The following is a 22,281-nucleotide window of genomic DNA, read 5'->3' as shown; positions in this document are numbered from 1 at the left end:
CAATATGGCCCTAAGAATGTAGCAACTCCCAAAAGCATTCCTTGTTTTCTGCCTTTTTTTAATCAATTAGTTCTGTATTCACTTTCCTTTCTTGTCATGGATCCTTCCTCATGGTCAGAGTGAACACACATCCCGAAAGACTTCAGTGAAAGGTTACTGAAGCACCATGAGAGTCCCTTGTGTGTTGTTACAATTGACTTTTATAGTAAAAAAAAGAGAGACTGTGGTTAAGCACCATCTACTTCAAAATTTGTGGGCCTTGTCTCGTGTGGTGATTGTACCCTACTTTCCTAACTGCCCCATTTGTAGAGTTCTAGAACTCTGCCACTAACAGACACCAGGAAGACAAGTCTGTGGTTCCTTTCTCCCATTTTTAAAATACCACCTCCAGAACTCAGAGCAGTGCTGAGCCATGGCCCATACTCTTTTTGGCTGTTCTGACTGCATGCCTCCAAAGTGACCAAAGAAACTTCTGTTTTCCCCATTTGGACGGATTCTGTTGAAAAACAACACATTAAGGGAAGGTTTAGAATATGGAAATTCCCAGCTAATCTTTCTCCTACAATATTATCAGATCACCTTGAAGTAAATTCACTACTACACTGCAGTTACATCCCCAGTCACATTATTATTTGAAAGGCAAAATACAAATAGTAATGTGGAACAAGCACATTGTCTAAAAATTGTTATTAAACGAAGCCATCTGATGGCTCTCCCTAGAAAGGCGATGGGGAGTCTGAACTGGTACCATGCTCGCTACAGACTTGCACTGAAATTGTTTTGCTGTCCTCTTGATATAGTAACACTTTTTCTCTAGATTGGTGCTGACAGTGTTTCGTTTTGACTCAGTAATGTAGCCACCACCACTGAGTTGCATCGGAAGCACTTTGCCGCCATCTTGACATTATGTCATTTCTCTAGACCTAGGGTGACCAGATGTCCTGTTTTTAAGCCCTTCTGCAGGTGTCCTGACTTTTTCTTTAAAATGGGCAAATTTTCCTGTATTTTCTGTTCCCCTCTCCCCGCATCAGTACTGGCATGTCCTGCTGATGGCCAGATCCCTGTTCGCCAGATGCCCGTGCACCAGTGGTGAATGGGGGGGTCCAATAGTGAACAATGGGGGTGGGGGTGCAAGGCTGGTGATGGGGCAAAACTGCAGCTTTTGGGGCTGGCCACTTCCCCTGCTGGTCCATCAGCACAACCCCACCCCCATCCCGTTTTTGCCCAGGAGTGACTGCGAGCTGCATTGGCTGGTGAGTATGGACAGGTGCCAGGTGGCAGCTAGTTGCCTGTCACCCCTGCTGACCACCCATCAGCCCTTTATGTGCTCCCCTTCTTGCTGTCCTTTCCCTGCTTTGCCCCTTCACCCCCCTTCAACCATGCTGCTCCTCCATATCCCCTCGGTGGGGCACGTCCCGCTCCCGGCACTGGGTGGAGAACCAGCCCCTGGCCAGAACACTCAGCTCACTAGCAGCCTGGCCAACAGGTTCCTTCCTTCCTCCACTGCCTCTGGCTGGGCCAGCACCCTAGAGAGCCCAAGACCCATTGGCCTGGGGCACTGGCCAGGAAGAGCCAAGCCCTGCATGTGCCAAAGCCCTGCCGAGCGCTGGCACGGGGAAGCCTCCTGCTCCTCAGCTAAGTTCTGGAGTGATGGGAGGGGAACGATTTCCAGCCTGTTTGTGCCCTGACCCTGCAGGATCCATAGCAGCCCTCCAGGCAGGGGCTTAGCACCCTCTTCACGCACCCTGAATCCTGCCCCCAGGGAGCACAGGGCTGCTCTGTCCCCTAGGCATCTTCTCCTGCTGAGCAACCTCTCTGGCCGGGTTTGCTGAAGCTCCTGCAGTCAGGTTCCCTGGGCCCTGGTGCACAATGCATCCTTAGGGCATAACCCCTTCCTGCCTGTGTTGTAGTTGGGGGGACAGGAGGCGGCTGGGTTATGTCGGTGGCCAGCAGCAGCCTGGAGGTGTTAGCTGCTTTTTGACACTGTGCGGGCAGGACAGGACAAGCTGCTTCTAGCCATGTGGGGAGGAGAAGAAATGAGCTCTGCAAAGACACAGGCCAGGTCATCCCTTCTCCTTCCCCTCCTCCCCTGTGGCTGGAAGCAGCTCTCCTCCCTTCCCTCCTGCACAGTGCACAAAGGCTGCTGCTGGCTAGTCTGGTTTGAACCCTGGCAGGAACCTAGGGAAGGGTGACATGTGACCTGCGTGCCCCCCCACGTGTTGCCTTGGGAAGACTCAGCACCAGGTAGCAGGGGAGGCAGGTCCATCCCAGGGGCTCAGCAAGTATGAATGGTGGAAAGCATCGGGCAGGGTGGGTTGGTCACCCCGTGTGAGAGAGATGTATGGCAATGTGTGTGTGAGGGGGAGTGGATTAGGAGTTTGTGTGTTACTTTTCCCCATGTGAACCCCTAAAGTCTTAGAAGGTCAATAAAAAGAATCCAGCTACACCGTATTTCTTTTTAACATGGGCTCAGTCAACTCAATGTTAATTTGAATGTTTGTACTGCACAGTTCTGATTGATTGCCATTGAACTTGCTTGAATATGAGTAATTTTACCAGGTGTCCTGTATTCAGCATAGGGAAGTATGGTCACCCTAGCTAGACCTGAATTGACACCCTTTCATCCTCACACCACATCATCTCCACAACCTCGTACGCACAATGCAGATGTGCTATCGTACCTAGACGAAACAGAATTTGCTAAGTACGTGGTGGCAGCCTTAATTCAGAAGTTTTCTTTAAATCTCAACCTTAATGTTTCAGAGGTTTTATGTTTATTAAATGAAAACATCAATAGCTGCTAGTTTTTGTGTTTACAAGGAATTGATTCTTGTCAAACCGTGCCTGACACTGATTAATATCTAAAATATTACATTCTGCTATTCTGCATTTACTGTTTCATTTTAAAATCCAAGTCCATACTTACTCTTATACACATCTTGTATAATAATTCAAGTGCTATAATGGCATTTTAGCACTGTAAATTGCTGCCAACCTGACTTTAAATCTATCCTGCTGGCTAACATTAACCACAACGCTTCAGAACTGTCACTGTACGTAGCCTCATGCATCCATTCATTACATCATATTTTTTTCTAAGATCTTTATTTTTAATAACAATAACTGAACTCCCACATGTTCCATTATTGCTGGCAACTCCGTGACTCTTTCTTAACAGACGTTAAAGACGCAACATCAAATTCTTTTTGCTCTGGGTATTGCAAAACTAAATCAATCCTCTACACCTATGGAAATAAGACTCATTAAAAAAAAACACAAATCACAATAAAAGGTAATGATTGTCTTCTCCTTGCATTCCTGCTGACCCATCATACTTGAATTTATTGCCACCAGTCTTTTCCATATAATAAAAAAATGTGTATCCATCTGATTGTCAGTTTAAAGACTTTCTTTCCCTTTGGACCTGATCTATATATACCATAAACCAATCAAGAAAGCTCTAGATGTCAAAGTGGTGTTTGCTTTTCAAATCAGTCAACCAGTGTCAAAATGGTAGGACCAACTAGGGATGAGGATTTGTTAGGAGAAAAGTAATGTTTACTTTGTGCAACTCCTCTTGAGTGCAAGTTTCTATAGCAAAGCCATGAATAACACACAAGGAGATTTTTCTGTAAAAATTCTCAAGCAATTTTCTTTATTTGTTGGAAACATGGAATCTGATGCTTGCTATTACTATAGAACCAAGAACAACTCTTACATTAGCACCAAATAGGAGGAAAGGTACAATACCAAACACACACAATAGCGCTGTAACAGTCTGGATATTGAAATGCAGAAATATGACTTGACATAGAATGACCATAACTAGCACATGTACACGCTGGCATATGAATGGGCCCTAACCTAGAATGAAAATATTATATTCTTTATGCCTACAATTATTTAGATCACAAGACTTGAAAGCACTTCACTGTAAGCAAATACAGGTTAAATGTGAAGGGAAAAGTTTGTGTTTTGGTTTGAAGAAACATCTTGTATTTCTAGCAAATCCAGTCCAGATATTTTAAGTTAATTTTAGAAGAAATAATCTCGTAAGATATATTGCATACATGGTACTATATTACTGTTTTTTCAGATGTGGATAAGAACATAGTAGATTTTCCTCTTACGGAATTCTGGTCCTGCTCCAGAGCCCACTGAAATCAATGGGAGTCTTTCCATTTAGAATGGAGTCTTTGGATCAGGTCCTATGTGACATGGGTTCATCCAAAGAATAGGCCACCCAGAACTGTGGTAGAACTTTACTCATTCAAAAATAGACTCAATTCAGAAAACATTTTTCATTTGTAAAATTGTAATGAATTATCTTCTGGCTGGTTATCACTTCTTAAATTTAAACACATACTTCCACTGACAAAGATAAAAATTAAAAGTATTCTATTATGTTCATCTAAGTATCTAGTATTCATCTAGTATTTGTCATGTACCCAATATCCTTTTATGAGAGTGCCATTTATGAAATACTATTTTGCAATAAGTTTGGAAAACTAGTAGCTATCACTGGAACCATTCCTTGAAATGAGAAAGATAATTAGTGTAATTTATTTATCTTTCTCCAAATAAATATTCTATGGTCCAGCCAAATATCTGTAGAATGAGACAGCAACATTTTTGGCAAACATTGAGGGTGTTTTTTAATTTATAAGGTAGTTCACAATATAGTCTGACCTATAAAGCACCTGGAATCTTTACCCCTCTCCCCATACCATACTGCTGCCATTTGAGATCAGCAAGAATGCTTGAGTTGGATCTGCCTTAGAATAAAAGGTGACCAGGCATTCTCTGTAAGGGTCTCTTTCCTTTGCAATATTCTCTCCTCAACCTGTTCCAAAACAACCCAAATATATTGACAGGCACACATAAAAAGTCCATCTGTTTCAGTGGGCACTTGTGGAAGACTGAGGCAACAGTGGGTGGGATTTTTCTGGTGGGGTGTTGGTGGTTAAAACCCTATTATAGGTCACATGACTGATCAGATGAGGTGTGATAGGGTGAAGGGAAGAACACTGCTGCCTTGATTGATGTTTGGTTACTTCTGTGTTATAGGTTTTGAAGTGTATGTATGGCTTCCCAGAGCTTTTGATAGGCACCCACTGGTATGGAGTTTCTTCTCAACTAAAATCAAAATAGTTTATAAAGATCCAAAAGACAACCCACTCCCCTCTTTCACCAACTAAATCTAGTAATATCCCTTGGCTGAGCTATTGGTGATTATCCAGTAACGAACAGGGGATATTTTGTCACTCACAGGAGTTCTGACCAATCAGTTGAGAGACATCAGCTTCTTCCCCTAGGCCATTATCACATACCTGAGGAGACAAAGTGGTGGACCAGCTGTGTTAGAAGAATAAAAACACAAGTATTCTTTCTCTTGGGAGTTTTTCCTATGGGAAGGAAAGCTCAGGTCCTAAACCATTTACAATCCTTCTTAGTAAAGTTGGGAGGATACTAAAATACTAGTGATTGAAGGTGATCTGGGGAAATTTCAACTATTCGTCTTGAAACTTAATGGTTTTAACTACTGGCTACCATTCTTTTAAGCCATTTCTACGCAACTGAACAGCTCTTTGGGGCAGGACCCATGACTATGTGTTATAAAGATCCTTTGGACAATACTGCAATACAAACCAAATAATAATGACATCAGATAAATGGGTTAAAAATCATGGACATTCCAAGGCTTGTATTGACATATAGGAAAAAGTTAAATTTTGTCTACAGCATTTACTTTTAAGAGTGACCTGGCAACACACATGAATTGGAGCTGTCTATATGGTTTGGCTGCTGTTGCTTCTTTATGATTCAGAAAGAAGCTCAAGAGGTTGTCTCTCTCTGACCACAACCTCACTCATTCTCTGGTCGGTTAGACAAAAATTGAATTTATAATGCAGAAAAGGCAAGGAATAGCACAAGCCCCATTCCTGCTAAATATCACTTCTAACTGTTGACACTTGGGTATAATGGTAATGTAAATGGGAACCCTGAGAACAAGAATGAGGAGGAGGAAGGAGGGAAATACTAACAAGTTCTGCAATTTATATGCAGTGTAGTAAAACAGGTTAGTCATGTAAATATCCAGTAAAGATTCTGTTTAGAGAGCTGCAACTTATTTATTTACTAAACACACCTAACACATCCGTTTGTTTGCAGTTCTGACTTTGCACACTAAGGGCCAAATTCACAAATCCTCATTTTGTCCTTTCCATCCCTTATAAAAATAAATCTAGAAGTGCAGAACATATTCTGTTCTCATAAGCTGTATGCTTTTATCTGTTTCTTTTTCTGCTGTACCTTCCTATACCAAACCTAGCATTTTCAAAGGCTTATATTAAAATGTATCATGTCAAGTAATTTCTTGTATTTAAAAAACAACAATACAAGCACATAGTATTTTGTGCCTCTGCTTGCTAGATTGTCTTATACAGTAACGGTTTTAAATTCTGCACTGCCAGTCATTTTGCTTCTGACTAAATATGATATCTGGCCAACTGTGTGAAATGAGCCTTTTGAATAAAAGGAAACTTTAGGAGGATAATTTAAAACATCTTTGATATAAAGTCACATGCATAAAATTAGGTAGAAAACTATTATTACTCCATACAAACCCTGGCCCTGAGCCTAGTTACTGGTTTCCAATTTTATGAGGCTGACACTAATCAGGAAGAGTGTTGCATTAATGGAAAACAATTTTTTGCACCTGTGCGCCTCCTACTAGAGGAGAGTAAAGGGGCTTATAAAAGAATATCATAAGTACACAATACATTTTTAAATAAGTAAATTATAAACAATTGTGAAAGTTCATAATTTTATCTAGTGCTATAGAATATTCCCCTAGCACTACAGAAAGCCCTTTCTTACCATTGAGGGTTTGAGTTAAACCGTTTAAGCCTCTATGCAGAAGCTTGTGCAATGGTCTTACAGCAAGGAGGACCTGAGAAAACATACCAGAGGGATAGGCAGGTTTAAGTTAAATAGGTTCTGCTCTTTAAATTTGGGAAGATTAATCATCCTAACTTCTAAAATGGTTATGCCATATATTTTAATAATGCCAAATACATCATCTTTGCTTAAATGATAGAAGTAGCTCACAAGCATTAGCATTTGTGAAATAGGATATAAATCTTCATGTGAAGACGTAGAACCAGATATGCTGATTTACACCAGAACTCCATAAAAACCAATGTAGCTATGCCAGCTCCACCAACTGAGGGTATGGTCCATAAAGTGGTGTTTGTCTACACAGCTGGAGAAAATGGCTTAGAGGCCCAAGCATTGATCATATTGTGAATTCAAGCTCATCACCTATATGTTTTTCAAGATAACGCATTGTGCTACTGACCACCTTTAGGAGACTTATTACTTTTCCAGCAATACAAGTTTACAGCACAAGCAACAAACCACAATCAACTTTCGAGGAGTCTTTTTTATTAAGATAAATCCAGCAAAATTCCTAACAGTGGGTACGTACAACCAACCTGCCCTTTTAAAAGAAATGTTTGTATTTCATTTAAAAACATGATTACACTTTATTTTTTTCTCCAAAACTGACAAAATAAAGTTACATTTGGGAAACAGATTTCCAGCTCCTAGGATTTTCATGAAAATATCTCACCTTCTTTATAAAAGCAACCCACAGAACCACTGGAATGTTTAACGCAGTTATTTGTTTTGAGACCTCCCCACTTTAAGAAACCATACAACACATACAAGGGTAAAATTAAAATCTGAAATCTGTAAGCATGACTTACACAAAAAGGGACACACTGACAGAAGTCGAAAGCTACCACCACTTATTCTTTCCATGTACCATACAAACTATTACAATCACAAAATTTAAAAACAATGATTTTTTTTTGTTTTGTTTTGTTAGGGATTTAATTCCCAAGTAACCGAGATGAAGATGTTCCATAATTAAATTCATGCTAAAAAAACCTGCATTTATAAAATAGTTGATAAAAATATTCCTCTCTGTTAACAATACAGCATGGAGGTATGGATACCAGATGATGGAGATATAGGGCAAGGTTAACATTACTCGGACTTGGCTTCCTTATCATCGGATGCTTCAGCAGCTGGTGCCTAAAAGTGTTTGGGAAGAACAGAAATATTACATTTTCACTCTAGAAAAGCCCCATTCTAACCTGCCTGCTGAACAGGTTAGTTTGCAAAAAACATACTTAACTAGAGATACAAAATTATTCAGGGAGATATAAATACACCGGAATCTTGGTAGACAAACGTTACAAATTTTAAAACAGGACTGATGCTGCAGTTAACACTGCAATATTAAGTTAAATCCAAACAGGTGGAGATTTGGAATATTTTTGAGAGTCACATCAACCATATGCTGGTGGCAGGATACAAGACCTCATTTCTATAGATCAGAAAGGAAATCTGAAATGTGTATGTAAAACTGCAGTCCAACTTTTTCAAATATAGTTCTTTCAACTGGTTTTCAAAAATGTTCTTACTGCAGAACAAACTTAGCTAAAAACAGATTGCACCTGCCCCTTAAAAAAATACTCACAGCCTTTGAAAGACACTTCTGCACATACTGCTCCAATATTCACTTTTTATCATATAGGCTGTTGAGTCAAAAAGTCATTTTCTTTAAAGGTATTAAACAATACAAAGATGTTCAAGACTTGAAGAGAGACCTTTTTGAACTGAAATCTTGTATACTAGAAGCAGCATGCTGGGAGAGCGGGGGAAGAGGGAGAGAGAAGAATCACCCACACATGATATCTATTCCACATCCCTCTTTCTCCTCCACTCCCAGCCCAGAATAAATTTCTGCACAGAAACAAACCTGCAATAGGCCCAACAGAGTGGAACCAGCATAACAGGATTCAGAGAGGCTGCACAGAGTATGCATATACCCTGCACAAAGCCCAGCTCAGGGTGGGTGAGGGAACACATCAGGGGAGCTGCAGCTACCTAGGTCCTCTGGTTTCCTTTCTCCCTGACCCAATGGCATGAGGCCACAGAGCAGATGTGTGTTTGAAGGAAAAGTTCTCTCACTGCTTCCAGAAAGAGGCCCTTATTGCCATTATCGCTGCTGGCCCTTACCCAATAGATATCAATTAATTATGCCACCCTCCGAAAGGTGAAAGGAATCCTTTGTCTCTGCAGCTGCAATAAAAACAAAGTTGTTGTGACTATGTTTTTTAATATATTCACTCACTGCTGTTAAGGTACCTCATTAGTTTTGGTATCTCCATTTTCAGAGTGGTTTTCTTCTTTAGCATCATCTTGCTTAGTTTCATCTTTGCCTTTGGCTCCCTTCTTCCCTTTTGCTGCTGCCTTTTTGTCCTCCTTTTTATCATTTGCTGCCTTCTCTTTCTGTTAATCACATGAACAAAAATGTATGATAGATGCACACAAAACTGGAGATTGCATTAAAGCATCAATATTTTCAAGTCTAAAGTTTGTATAACTTACTACTACTTATCGGAAATACAATTAACGAAGGTGAGGTGTACCAGATGAAAATTTCTATCAAGAAATCCTTTATTCTCTATCCTGTCCTTGATATACTACTGGGAATGAATAATCTAGAGAAACAAGGTCAAAGGTAGCTACGTCTGGGGTTAAAGGAATTCCCTTTTTAAACATACATTTTATTAAGTTAGCTAAAAATGTTGGTGAGCTTGCATTTTGGCTGTTGAGCTGCCTGCCAAAAGACATTAAAAAAAAAAAAAAAAAGACTAATCTAAGAGCATGCACAGTCAATGGAAACACTAGAATTCTTCAGAGATTTTCTAAATATAAATTAGGAGAGAGAGAGAGAAAAGCTGAAGTCACCAAAGAATATTGCAGAGGAACAACAAGGAATACAAGCAATATATATCATGTATGAGTTGGGTAAATTCAACAATCACTACAGCTATAAAGAAAAGACATTGAAATTAAGTTTTAATGCATATTACAATAATTGCAACTTTTTACATGGGAGACTCAATTAAATCAAAAGAAGGAAAAAAGTCCTGTGACACCATAACTTTGAAGTACAGTAACTTCTCACTTAAAGATGTCCTGGTTAACGTTCTTTCATTGTTACATTGCTGAACAATTAGGGAACATGCTCATTTAAAGTTGTGCAATGCTCCCTTCTAACGTCGTTTGGCAGCCACCTGCATTGTCCACTGCTTGCAGGAAGAGCAGCCCGTTGGAGCTAGCTGGTGGGGGCTTGCAACCAGGGTGGACTGGCTTCCCCCCTATCAGCTCCACGCTCCCCTAAGTTCTCTGAGCTGCAGCTGCCCAGTAGGCCAGCAATTGCTGCCATTGAGCTGTCCCTCCCGCACCGCTATGTGCTGCTCCCGCCCTCCGCCTTGGAGCTGCTCCCAGAGACTCCTGCTTGCTGTACGGGGGGAAGAGAGGAAGTGGGAGGCTAATGTCAGGGTGTCCCCCTCCCCCCTGTTCCTGCACCCCGCTTACCCCATTTCCATAGAGCAGGGGGGGACACGACAGGGCTCAGGATGGAGGGAGCTTCCAGGAGCAGCTGCGTCTCAGCAAGCTGATCTAATTAACAAGGCAGTGTACTTAAGACTGGGGTCAGCTACTTAAAGAGGAAATGTGCATCTCTCGCTCTCATGTCTTTGTCTTCTGTGCTCTCTCCCCTCCCTCTATGCCTACTCCCTTGTACATGAACAACCAGTTAACCCTTGAGGGCTCAGCCAAATGCTAGTTCAACATTTAGCAGTACGGCATTCCCTGGGAAATATCCCATCCTCTGACTTCACCTCAACCCAGCTTCACAATCATCATCGCTGTGTACCAGTATTAAATTGTTTGTTTAAAACTTATACTGCGTGTGTGTGTGTGTGTATATATGTATATATATAGTTTTGTTTGTTGAAAAAAATTTCCCTGGAACCTAACCCCCTCATTAACATGAAATCTTAAGGGGAAATTGGATTCACTTAACATCATTTCACTTAAAGTTGCATTTTTCAGGAACATAACTACACCGTTAAGTGAGGAGTTCCTGTAACAGCCTCTATACTTTTGGATCAAACCACTGCTTCATAATAGTAAATACCAAGACTGCCACTGATTTCAATTCCAAGGATTTGCACCTGAGTGCCAAAACTTCTGATTATACTAACCCTAACATCATCTTCCACTCCAAAAGACAGAGGAACCATGAATCTTTGGAAAATTACTGCTCATTAGAAATCCTTTAAAGAAGGTGTGGTCTCAGAGATTACAATTGATGAAAATATCTATTTCTTCAAGAGATAACGTGAGTGAGGTAATACCTTTTATTGGACCAATTACCTCACCCATCTTGTCTCTCTAATATCCTGGGACTGACACAGTTACAACCATACCTATTTCTTCAACACTTTTAGCTTAGCAGTGTATGGCAATTACTTTATACTAACGTGACAAAACTCACTAAATGGGACCATTTGTATAAACCCTCAAAAGAGACCTTCATAAAGGTTAATAGGCTAAAACATTTGCCCAGAACTAGAGGTGTGGAGGGTCCGCTTCATGGTATCTCTTCCTCCCACCGCTTCCCAAACAAAAGAATGGTAGTGGTGATCTACCTTCATAGGACCTTCCTTGTGGAGTCCCTTCCATAGGATTGGGGATTGATGGCTGAAGAAAGGAATCCATTCCTGTCTCTCTCCCACAGAAAACTAATGGAGATTTATTAACCGTTCCACAGCTCCCTCTTTACTGAGAAAGCACCATCTTAAAAGAGGTTCCAGGAGCAGCCAATGACTGGGGATTCCTTGGTTGCACAACTCTTATGGAGCCATGCTGTCAGGGAATCTGACTGGAGACAAAGGATCTCTGGAGACAAAGGATCTCTACACAGAAAGCCATAGCCTGCTAGAGTCCCACGACATCAGTGTCAATCCCTGGCTTCTGGGGACAAAACTACTGGCGATTCTGCAACATTGGTGTGTGATATCTCTCTCCACAGAACAGAATGATCCCACACAAGGGAATCCAGATGGAGTTTTTCATTCCCAGGCTGCCTCCTGCAGCTGTTTCCATGGGAGGAGGGACAATGTCATTTTACTAATTTTTCCTGAATGGATGGGAAGTACAAAGATGGCAACACCAGCTGATTAATACATCATGATTTTTTTTCAGCCCTACTTTATTTAATATGGATATATTTAAGAGGATGAAAGTTATTCTTATAATTACAAACAAAAAGCTGTTAAAAGAATGTTTAGGATGCAAAGTTAAGCACAGTTAAGGATGCAAAGTTAAAATTGGACAGTGCCAGAATTACAGTAGCCTCTGCAGCCTACATTTCATTCCCTTGTGTGTACATATTGATAGCCTTGCCCAGCATCTCCTCGGAGTCTCAGAGAGCCACGAACAGAACCCAGCTCTTCTGGGTCCAAGTCCAGTGCCTTACAAGAGAACATGCTCTTTTTCCTTGCAACCACTTCTTCATTCACTGTGCAATGAATGAGGCACTACTCTGGGAGAACAAATAGTATGTGATCATTTAATTAGACTGCATCACGATGCAGGAAAAAAATAGATAGTTTTGCTAACTTCATTCTCAGAAAAGGTATATTTGCTTAACATTTAAAAAAAAATATCTAGCCTGAGAAGGAGATAAAGCATGGAAAATTTTAATCCCAGTGGTTGAAGTCTGACAAATTAATAAGCAACTGAAAATAGGGCCTTATTATGTAAGTGTAAAGCACACTTACTTACTCATAGGCATAGCTACCAGCATTGCCTACAATTATGGTTCTGTGGTCTCTATTCCACACCTATTGTTAGGAGAATGGTGCTTTGAACAGTCTCCCATGGCAAACAGTGAAAGAATCATCGCACTTTGTTTAAAATTTCATCAGACAAATCACTCAAGAATTTACCATAGGCAATATTCCTGCACTAGCAGTAGGACAAAAAAAGAACACTCAATAGCTCTTTGCCATCTGTAATTTCTAAGATACTGATGGAGATTTCTCTAACTGGGCAAAATACATAATCTCATTAAAAATATTAAAAAGCTAGTTGACCTGCTATGTGCTTTATTCCTGTAAATACATTTTGAAAAAGAAAACTGCTGTATTAAAGAGGTCTTAAATATTTACCTTAGGTGCTGCCTTTTTGGGCTTTGGCTCCGGTTTAGGTGGAGCAGGTTTCTGTACAAAAAGCATATAGTAAAATAAGAAATATACCACCTGAAGAGCACTACAGTGGTCGTATTAACAACCTCAACATACTTACTCTGTACGCAAATTTAAAACATATGAAAAGCATACATGCAGGGCCATGCTCCCCTGTACATAAAGGACCAGAAAAGAATATGAACCATAATCATTTACAAGACTTTGATATATAAATTAATATTTCAGAGTAGCAGCTGTGTTAGTCTGTATCCGCAAAAAGAACAGGAGTACCTGATTAACATCTTATACAGCAAACAGGGAAAGATTAAGACTGAGCTCTCATGTAGCCCACGAAAGCTTATGCTCAAATGAATTTGTTAGTCTCTAAGGTGTCACAAGTACTCCTGTTCTTTTTATAAATTAGTATGTCATTTCACTCAAATACATGAGGAAAAAATGAAGTATGTGGAAGTGGTTATGGCTAAAATATTTAGTAAGTATATGTACTGTGTCGGGAGAAATGAGAGTCCTGCATTATTACACGTGACAGCATTTTAAGTCAAGATCCACAGGATGTGGAAATGGACACTAAACTTTTCTCAAGTCTCTTGCTGTCTGAGATGACGTTTACCTCTATCCTTTGCAGAGGGTTCCTGGTATGCATAGGTATCTTCTGTTTTACCACAATGAGGTGCAACTTTTCACCAATGTGGCAGCATTCATTTACATCTCTACCCCGATATAATGCGACCTGATATAGCATGGGTTCACATATAGTGTGGTAACCCAAGGGCTCTGGCTGCTGCAGGGAGCCCCGGGCCCTTTAAATCACCGCTGCAGCCCTGCCTCTGCTACCCCAGAGCTGTGGCAGCAGGGCTCAGAGCTCTGGCCGCTGTAGGGAGCCCGGGGCTCTTTAAATCACCGTCAGAGCCCTGCCGCCGCTACCCCAGGTCTCCGGCAGCAGAGCTCGGGTGGTGATTTAAAGGGCCCGGGGCTCCCCACAGCCGGAACCTTGGGCTCTTTAAATCACTGCTGGACCCCTGCCACCACTACCCCGATATAACGGGATTTCACCTGTAACGCAGTCGAGATTCTTGGCTCCGCAGGACCGCGTTATATCGGGGTAGAGGTGTACTTTGTTTCCTGTTGTAATCTCCTTGGTAGCATACATTGATCCCAATCCTTTGAGTGTTCCGCACATGGAAGAAGACTCCCAGGCATAAAGCACTTACAGGACTGGGCTTATATAGTACTTTGGCTTTGCCCTTAACCGTCCTGTATTCAAACTGCAAGCCCTCTTTGGTATTTGCAGATCTTGGGCCTCCAATCTGCAGTTCTTGTTCCCAAGAGCTGTGCTGCTGAAATCAATGGGACTACACCTGTGAGTAAGGATTGCAGGATCCAGCCATTCCTGAATGTGATGTTTTTTGTGTCAAACTAGCATAGCGGCTTTATCTCACATGTAAAATCTGCAAATAGGTTCTGCAGTGTGTTGGTACACAAGCCATGGAATCATGGAGTGTGATTTTATTTTTAAATGTAAGTGTGAACACATATCTACCTATATAGATATACTCTGCTCATCAGCATGAGGTTCTTCCTACTCCAATCTTCCTGAATTGTCATCATCACATACATCACAAATTCAATTAAAAAAAAAAAAAGATACTCACAGCTGATAATCTAGCTGACCTTCTTTTTGGCTGCATAAAAGAAAGAGGTGTCACTAAAATTTAAAGAAAGAGCCATACGTTCTCAGAATTATATCATCATCATCATCAAATAATTTGATGCAACCATTATTTAATGAAGCATTAAAACAAATACCAAGATCATTTATAGAGCTATGGATGTAATAGGTTTGCCTTTTTTTAAAAAGCAAAACAGAATTACTATTTCTTTCACCATTTCCCCCCTTTTCACCAAACCCAGGTAAATAGTAAGGAACCAATACAGTAAACTCTTATGCACAGTTACATCTCTGTGCCTAAGAGAAACAGCCTTCAAGACTGTAGCCTAAGGACCACATTTAATCTGAAACTGATGGTCTTTGGCTGTGGAACTGCAAATTCTCCTGTACCAGGAACAGCTCTCTCTAAACCTCTGCATGTTAGATCATCAAAGCTCCCAGTTTCAGACAGCTTAACAACTGGGATAGGCAGTGGATTCTCCAAAATGTCTCTCATGTTATAGTCCAATGGACTGGACCCAAGGTTTCATATCACCTGATATTTCATTCCTGACACCCAGAACCTGCATCAAAATCTGCTAGCACAGACCCATGGGACTGTGCATACAGACAAGGGGCTGTGCAAGCAGATACCTCTATGGAAGTTGGGGGCCTCAGTTAGTAATTTCTTTTAAACCAGTGGTCTCTAACCTTTATAGGCACAAGATCACTTTTTGAATTTAAGAGCAACCCAGGATCTACGCCACCCCTTCCGAGGCACTGCCCTGCCCACTCCATCCCCTCTCCTTCCCCTGCTCACTCTCCCCCACCCTCACTCACTTTTACCAGGCTGGGGAAAGGGGTTGGGATGCAGGCTCTGGGCTGGGGTCAAGGGTTTGGAGTGTGGGAGGGGGCTCCGGATTGAGCCTGGGGCAGGAGGTTGGTGTGCAGGAGGGGGTGAGGGGTGCAAGCTCTGGGAGTTTGGGTGCAGGAGGGGGCTCCGGGGTGGGGCACAGTGTTCAGGTGCAACAGTGGTTATGGGGTGCTGGCTCTGGGATGGGGCTCAGGGCTGATGCAGGGGGTTGAGGTGCAGGAGGGGGTACAGAGTGCTGGCTCCGGGAGGGGGCTCAGGGCTGGGATGTGAGAGGGGTGCAGGCTCCTGCCAGATGGCACTCACCTCAGGTGGCTCCCCGTCAGCAGTGCAGTGGGGCTAAGGCAGGCTCCCTGGCTGTTCTGGCCCATGCCACTCCCAGAGGCAGCCAGCACGCCCCTGCAGGGAGGAGGTCATGTGGCTCCATGCGCTGCCCCTCCCTGCAAGCACCACCCTACAGCTCCCATTGGCTGCAGTTCACCGTTCCTGGCCAATGGGAGCTGCTGGGGCAGTGCTTTCAGGCAGGAGCAGCACAGAGACAAATCCCCCACCCCCAGGGGTATGCTGGCCATTTCCGTGGCACAGGGCCAGGGCAGGCAGGGACCCTGCCTTAGCCCTCCTATGCTGCTGGATTTTTAGATCATGATCAACTGTCAGAAACTCCAGGATTGACCAGTCGATTGTGATCTACCCATTGGTGATCAATGTTTTAAACTGTTTACCACCACACAAGTTCTGAGAGAAATAAGTTTGCTTTATTAAAATTTTATAAACCTACCTCCTCCTTCATCTCGCCTTCAGCTGCAGCCTACATAAAAAATTTAAAAGAGGAAAACATAAAAGATTTGCATTTTTTACAGTCATGAAGGGGAAATTTTGCCAAATGCTAGCAAACAGGCATTTGAAAATTATAGCAGTGACCAGAAAAAAAATCTGTAAAAATGGAATTAATGCTGGACCTATTTTAAGTGTGAGGTTGGAAAATACTAACATGCCATTTTCTCTAATTAAGTCTACATGCAGCATGGAGAGACCTACTAAAAAGTAAACTCACGAATTTCAAATATATCACAGTCAATTTTATCTTTATGTCCGAGTTCACCACTTAAAACAGCTCTCCTTGGTTTCATATCCTTGCTGTTTCTCATATTACCAGCTTTTCTCCTTGCCCTTCTACCTTTTAGTCATACTATCCTTAGCAGTAAATAAAGTTTGCAAAGTGATCAAGCAAAAAAAAAAAAGGTGTAACTTCTCCTCCACCCTTCCCACAGCTAAAAACGTGCAGCTGTGCTTACAAGTCAGATCAGTGCAAGAGCCTAAGCTCACTTGAGAGTTCCCAGACAAAAGACTACAACTCCCAGAATGCCTCGGACTCCCACTTTTGTTAAACGTCATTGCGTCAAAGCGTCCCCACATTTAAAAAGTTCCCGCCAAATTACCTGCAACAACAAGGTCGTTGTCAGCGTTATGCAAGGACAAGGCTCTACTAGCTTCGCCCAGAGGCATTCCACTTACATTAAGGGGAAGAGACAGTAGCAGTTGGATGGATGGGGACCTGCTTTAGTTCCCTCAGGATTAGTGGGAGGAAGGGAGGCGTTTCAGATATTGCAGCACGGGCTACACCCAATTCCAGCACACCCAGGGAAATAAGAGCCCTCAGCAAGTGTATTTCTCAGAGGGCAGGGAATGCCCGTATCGTCACTTAATAGCCGAATGCTTTCAAAATGCCAGCATGCAACACAGATAAATGAAGGGGAGATGCTGAGATAACCAAATGTTTCACCCTTAAAATGCACACTCAGGCAAAGCTGTACTGCCGTCTGCTAGGCGGCAACATTTTAGCTGTTGCAATTTTAGGAGGCAGGCTGCCCCTTTGCAAACAGCTCTCGGCTTGCTGAAGAGCGAGCTAGGGAAGTCCAGCTGCTGAGCAGAGCCAAAGTTACTAATTCTGGTTGTGAATCCTTCCCAGCCCCTCTTCCCTTCAAGGACAGTTTCAAACTCTGCGCCGCCTAATGGCTCCAAATTACCATTGCACAGCCATCTGGTATGACAAGAAGTGGGAGAGAAAAAAAAAGGGAGAACAAAGGCAAACGCAGGAGAAAGAGGCACCGTTTAGACTCAAATTCTCCCAGGCAATGGCCTAATCAACACTAAAATGCCCCCGGCGATTAATGGGAAGGTTCTGGCTGTCCAGCCGTGCGCTTTTCGGGGCGCTTGGAGAAGCACAGCCTTCCGTGGCTAGCTCTGCCTGCCTGTATTCTCCATAGGGGCAGCAGCAGCACTATGGCTGTTTGTAATCCAGCATGGAGACACTGCTTAGCCTTCTCCTTGCAAACAAAACAGCCCAAAGTGAACTCAGACGCTCCCCTGCTCCCACAGATGAGCCCGACCGCACATTCTAATCATCGCCCTTCAGTTCCAGCTCCACTTTAGGACATGCACAAAAAATTAATATGCAAAAACTCTACATACACACGCATAAATTATAGATATTTTTGCAAACGCTCCTCTAATCTCTCCCCTTCATTCCCCATTTATCTTCCCCCCCTATTTTTGTACTTACCTTTCTTTTGGGCATAGTTGCACCTTAATAGTTGATTGCAAAATAGATAAGAGATCTATTAAAAAATAAATGCAATCACAAAACAAAAAACTGTTTCAACCGTTCTTCAAAATTGCCAAAAAAAACGTATAAGGGACGAAGAGTTAATTGCAGCAGAAACTGAACAAAAAAAAAAAATCCCCCCCTCTTTATTGCAAACAGTAAAATACACCAACACGCAACCAAACTGCATGAATGGGGAGCGCGAGATGGGTCCAGCCTGAGAGTGACGCACCAGCTGGCCAATGCAAGACTCAGGCAAGAGCAAGGGAGGCGGGGCCGGAGCCTTAGCCCGAGAGAGACTCGCAGCGCACGCAAGGGGAAGCTGCTGGCTTTACGCTGTCTGCGCAGGGGAGCCGGCCTAAAGCGCTCGCTGAATAAGGCTCCCGTTCCCAGCCCGATGGGGGAGGTAGCGCAGCGGTGGCCTGCCCGCCTGTGCTGACGGGGGTGCCTAGTGTCGGCAGACAGGGGCTCGTTGGGTGGCGGGAGGGGGTCTCCAGGCCGTGTGCGCCGCGCTAGGGAGCCGCGGCGAGCCCCTTCCCTCCTCCCCCTCGCCCGCATCCCCCCAGAGGCTGTGACAGAAACTTCCCTGAAAGTTACCACGGGCAGCAGGACTGTGTCTGCTCGTCCCCGAGTCCAACAACATGGCTGCCTAGCCAGCTGCACCTTCCCTCCCCCGCAGGGCCTGGAGCCCAGCAGAGGGGGGGCAGCAAGGCCCTCGCTCCGTGCCATGGGCTTGGGGGCCATGCAGGAAAGAGAAATAATGGGCTGTCTCATGCCATTGGCTTTGAGGCAGGGCTCCCTCCACACCAGCTCCCATGGGGGCTTCTGCTTCCACTCTCCTGGCACGACATGGCAGGGCTCCCCTGCCAATATGTGTTACTAGGATGGAGGCAGTCTGTGGCTTTGCACACGGTGCTTTATGCTGGTAGAATGAACCCTGGTGACCCTGCCCTGCCAGCCTAATAAGCCTACCTGTTGAAAAGCATTGTCACATAGTTTCATTGCTGTGGGAATATGTATATAGTGCATGCCATACCCTCCTGCAGGTATGCTGAATCCTTTTCAGGTCCAGGACTGGCACCAGTTACATTAGTAAGGTGTTGGGGGGGTGTTAATTATATTTTGAGGTGTGCTTTCTAGATCACAAGGAATTGCATATTAAGTTGACAAATGCCTATATTTGGGGTGTGGCAAGTCCCCTGCCTCTCCTCTGACTCCTGAAAAAAGCAGTTGCTTTGTTTAAGACATGCAAAATCTTTTGTATCTTCCTCTAACGTTGGAGAGTATGGTAGAGCAGCCGTCGCCATGAAGGATTCAAAAGCAATTCACAATCTACTGAAATTTGGAATATTGTTCCAAGCACACTTCTGGAGTGGAAGGGCCAGGTATTTAAGGTGGGTCCTGTGGTGAAGTCTCAGATACAGGTTGTTGCTGTGGTTAAGTTCCACTGATGATTCCACAATAGCTAATTGACACCATTCACTTCAGGATTTCTGCCCATCCAACCTGCATCCTTCAGTGGTAAAAGCATGCAGGCACAGGCCCAGGTCTTCAAATGTATTTAGGCTCCTAACTTCCATTGAAACCAACCTAAGATCCTCTGGGGTAGCTTGTGAATATCCTAATAACTTTAAACTGGGACCCACAATCATATGAGGCTTCCTGTGAACATCTTTGTGTGGTTGAGTGTTTTAGAAACTATAACACATGGGGTTAGTTCCACAACTAACTTTTACATTATGTTTATTATGCTTTTCTTTTCACCTTGTTTTACAAAATATTTTGATTTTTCTGAAAATGTTCATGGAACAAATTGATTTTAATCACTAGGAAATTACTTTTCCCTAGATACTTCTTCAGTCTATTGTTATTCTGGAATGTGTTAATGGCTGTCATGAAATGGGGCTTTGATCTATAGACAATCACAGACCTCATTAATACTGGTGGGTCTGCTAAGCACCCTTCCTTCAAACTAAATAAAAAGAACAATTAAATATCCCTTGAAGATAGTGATAGCTGCAAACAATCAGAAGCCACCTCCCAAGGCAATGGACAACATAGCAAAGTAATCAAGCAGTATGGCCTAAGGGGTTTTCCTGAGGCTAGTTGCAAGTGTACAGGTGAGGGGATTGATTGGTAGTAGCAGTATGCAATTTTGTGTGCTAGAGACAGAAAGTGTGGCTATTGTAGTTGGAGTTGACAGTACCTTAGGTCGAGTTAGCGCAAGGTTTGCACTGTCCAGGGAGGGGTGGTGGGGGGGGCGATGGGAGAAAATCTCCCGTCGACTTACCTTACTCTCATCAGGGGTAGAGTACAGGGGTCAACTGGAGAGTGATCTGTGCTCGATTTGGCAGATCTTTACTAGAGCCGCTAAATTGACTGCCGGTGGCTTGATCTCAGAGCCTGGATCCCTTCTGTAGTGTAGATCTGCCCTGAGAGAAGCAATTGTGAGTGTTGTGACAGACATTGCAACCACATGCAATATCTTTGTGGATTGTATTGTATTAAGTGTATGAGTGTTTTTATGTATCACTGTGGGCCAGGGAATGTATACAATTCTGGAGGGCTTGGGGAATTGCCACAGTTTTGCTAAGAGCCAAGAAAAATGGGGGGTTATTAAGGTGAATCACTTAGATTATAAACACGTCCAGAGAGGTATCACCTCTGGAGGAAGCTTGCATAAACTGGTTTCTTGAGAAACCAACAGAGAAAGAAAGGCCTTTTAATATAAAAACACTATGTTTAAGCTGACTTCAGTCTTCTCTCCGATCCAGCAAACAAATGGGACCTCCTGGCCAAAGGCCCCAAGCCTTGCCGTAGGGTTGGAAAGACTTTGGCTTACCAGAGTCCCATAAGACTGATAGGTGACCTTTGGTAAACTTTTAACGTGTATTGTTTTTATTTATTTTTGTATGTTTTCTCTGTAATGCTTTTTACCTTAATAATAAATAGGCTTGCTTAGAAAGAGCTGTGTGGTAATTTGTAACTGCTGGCAATACGCTGTTCATAGCTGTTGGAGAGCAAGTGTTGGCCTTTAGACAGACTGACTTGCTGGAGATATTGCAGCATAAGGCAGGGAACAGTGCAGGTTTAAAATCTACCAGTCAGAAGGGAATGGAACAAGGGTCCCTGCCCAGAAACGGGTGACAGCTGGAGACCTGAGAGCAAACTAGAAACTCCTGGAGAGGATCATGGAGGAAAGGAATACAGGTGCAATTACCCTGAAATTGTGACAAAGCGTGTCCCTGAGAGGAAGATGAGACAGAGCTTCTTTTGGACACACTGCTTGTGGGAAAAGCAGACTTGGGTTGCCTGCTGTTATTTATTTCTACTATGATCATGGAAACAGGACTTTGTGTACATTCTTTGTAAATAAACACATTTGCACCAAAGAAGTACCTGAGTTGTAGTGTCAATTTCTCGTTCCAGCGGAAGCAGCCTGGCAAGTCCCCAAATATTGCCTGATCACTTGGGCCAAAAGGGGCAACAATATGATTGTGCTATACTCAATGCATTTTGAGTCAGCCATTGGCCAAAGACGGTTTCAGATTAAAGAGTGCCAGGTGTAAGAGTAAGTGTCCCAGCACACTCAGGCCCTGATTCACAAAGGGACTTGGTGTTGTGACTCTCAGCATCGCAACGCCTAATTTGTAGCATCCAGAAAATCACAGGAACAATTCTGTGATCCACAAAGGCACCCTATACAATGGAAAGAGATAAGTGTCTTACAACGTGATTCACAAGACCAGTATACTAGGTGGGGAGCCACCTAGCTAATGGGAGATCCCAATGACACAAGCATGTGCTAAGCTCTGCCCCTCTCTCATAGGGGCTTCCCTGCAGCCCAGCTTACGTGCCTATCTCTGCTAACGATTCATGAACTGGGGAAAGATAAGCGCTACTCCATCTAACTCGTGTGTGGGGCCCAATCTGGTAGGCATGCTCTCAGACCAACTAACTCCACGTGCAACAGCTGTGGCAGTGGTAGATCTCCCTTACAAACTTTAGTCCAAAGGAG

At 43.1% G+C, this 22,281-nt stretch overlaps 1 protein-coding gene across 2 annotated transcripts; it reads right to left on the bottom strand.

Annotated features, from left to right (window-relative positions):
- Window positions 1–7,426: 7,426 nt before the first annotated feature.
- On the bottom strand, window positions 7,427–18,505 carry HMGN5 (high mobility group nucleosome binding domain 5). 2 transcript variants are annotated; one of them, XM_032796958.2, is made up of 6 exons: window positions 18,222–18,505; window positions 16,437–16,466; window positions 14,792–14,821; window positions 13,101–13,151; window positions 9,206–9,363; window positions 7,427–8,100 (listed from the first exon to the last, which is right to left on the bottom strand). In XM_032796958.2, the coding sequence occupies exons 1-5, from the start codon at window positions 18,234–18,236 to the stop codon at window positions 9,211–9,213; spliced, it is 279 nt and encodes a 92-aa protein (XP_032652849.1). In that variant the 5' UTR covers window positions 18,237–18,505; the 3' UTR covers window positions 7,427–8,100; window positions 9,206–9,210. The 2 variants fall into 2 exon arrangements, with proteins under 2 accessions (XP_032652849.1, XP_032652846.1); XM_032796955.2 differs by having other exon boundaries at window positions 9,220–9,363; window positions 18,222–18,500.
- Window positions 18,506–22,281: the final 3,776 nt, after the last annotated feature.

Source organism: Chelonoidis abingdonii, chromosome 8 (assembly GCF_003597395.2).
Source record: "Chelonoidis abingdonii isolate Lonesome George chromosome 8, CheloAbing_2.0, whole genome shotgun sequence".
Classification (NCBI taxonomy): domain Eukaryota; kingdom Metazoa; phylum Chordata; order Testudines; family Testudinidae; genus Chelonoidis; species Chelonoidis abingdonii.
This window is presented reverse-complemented; position numbering and strand designations above follow the sequence as displayed.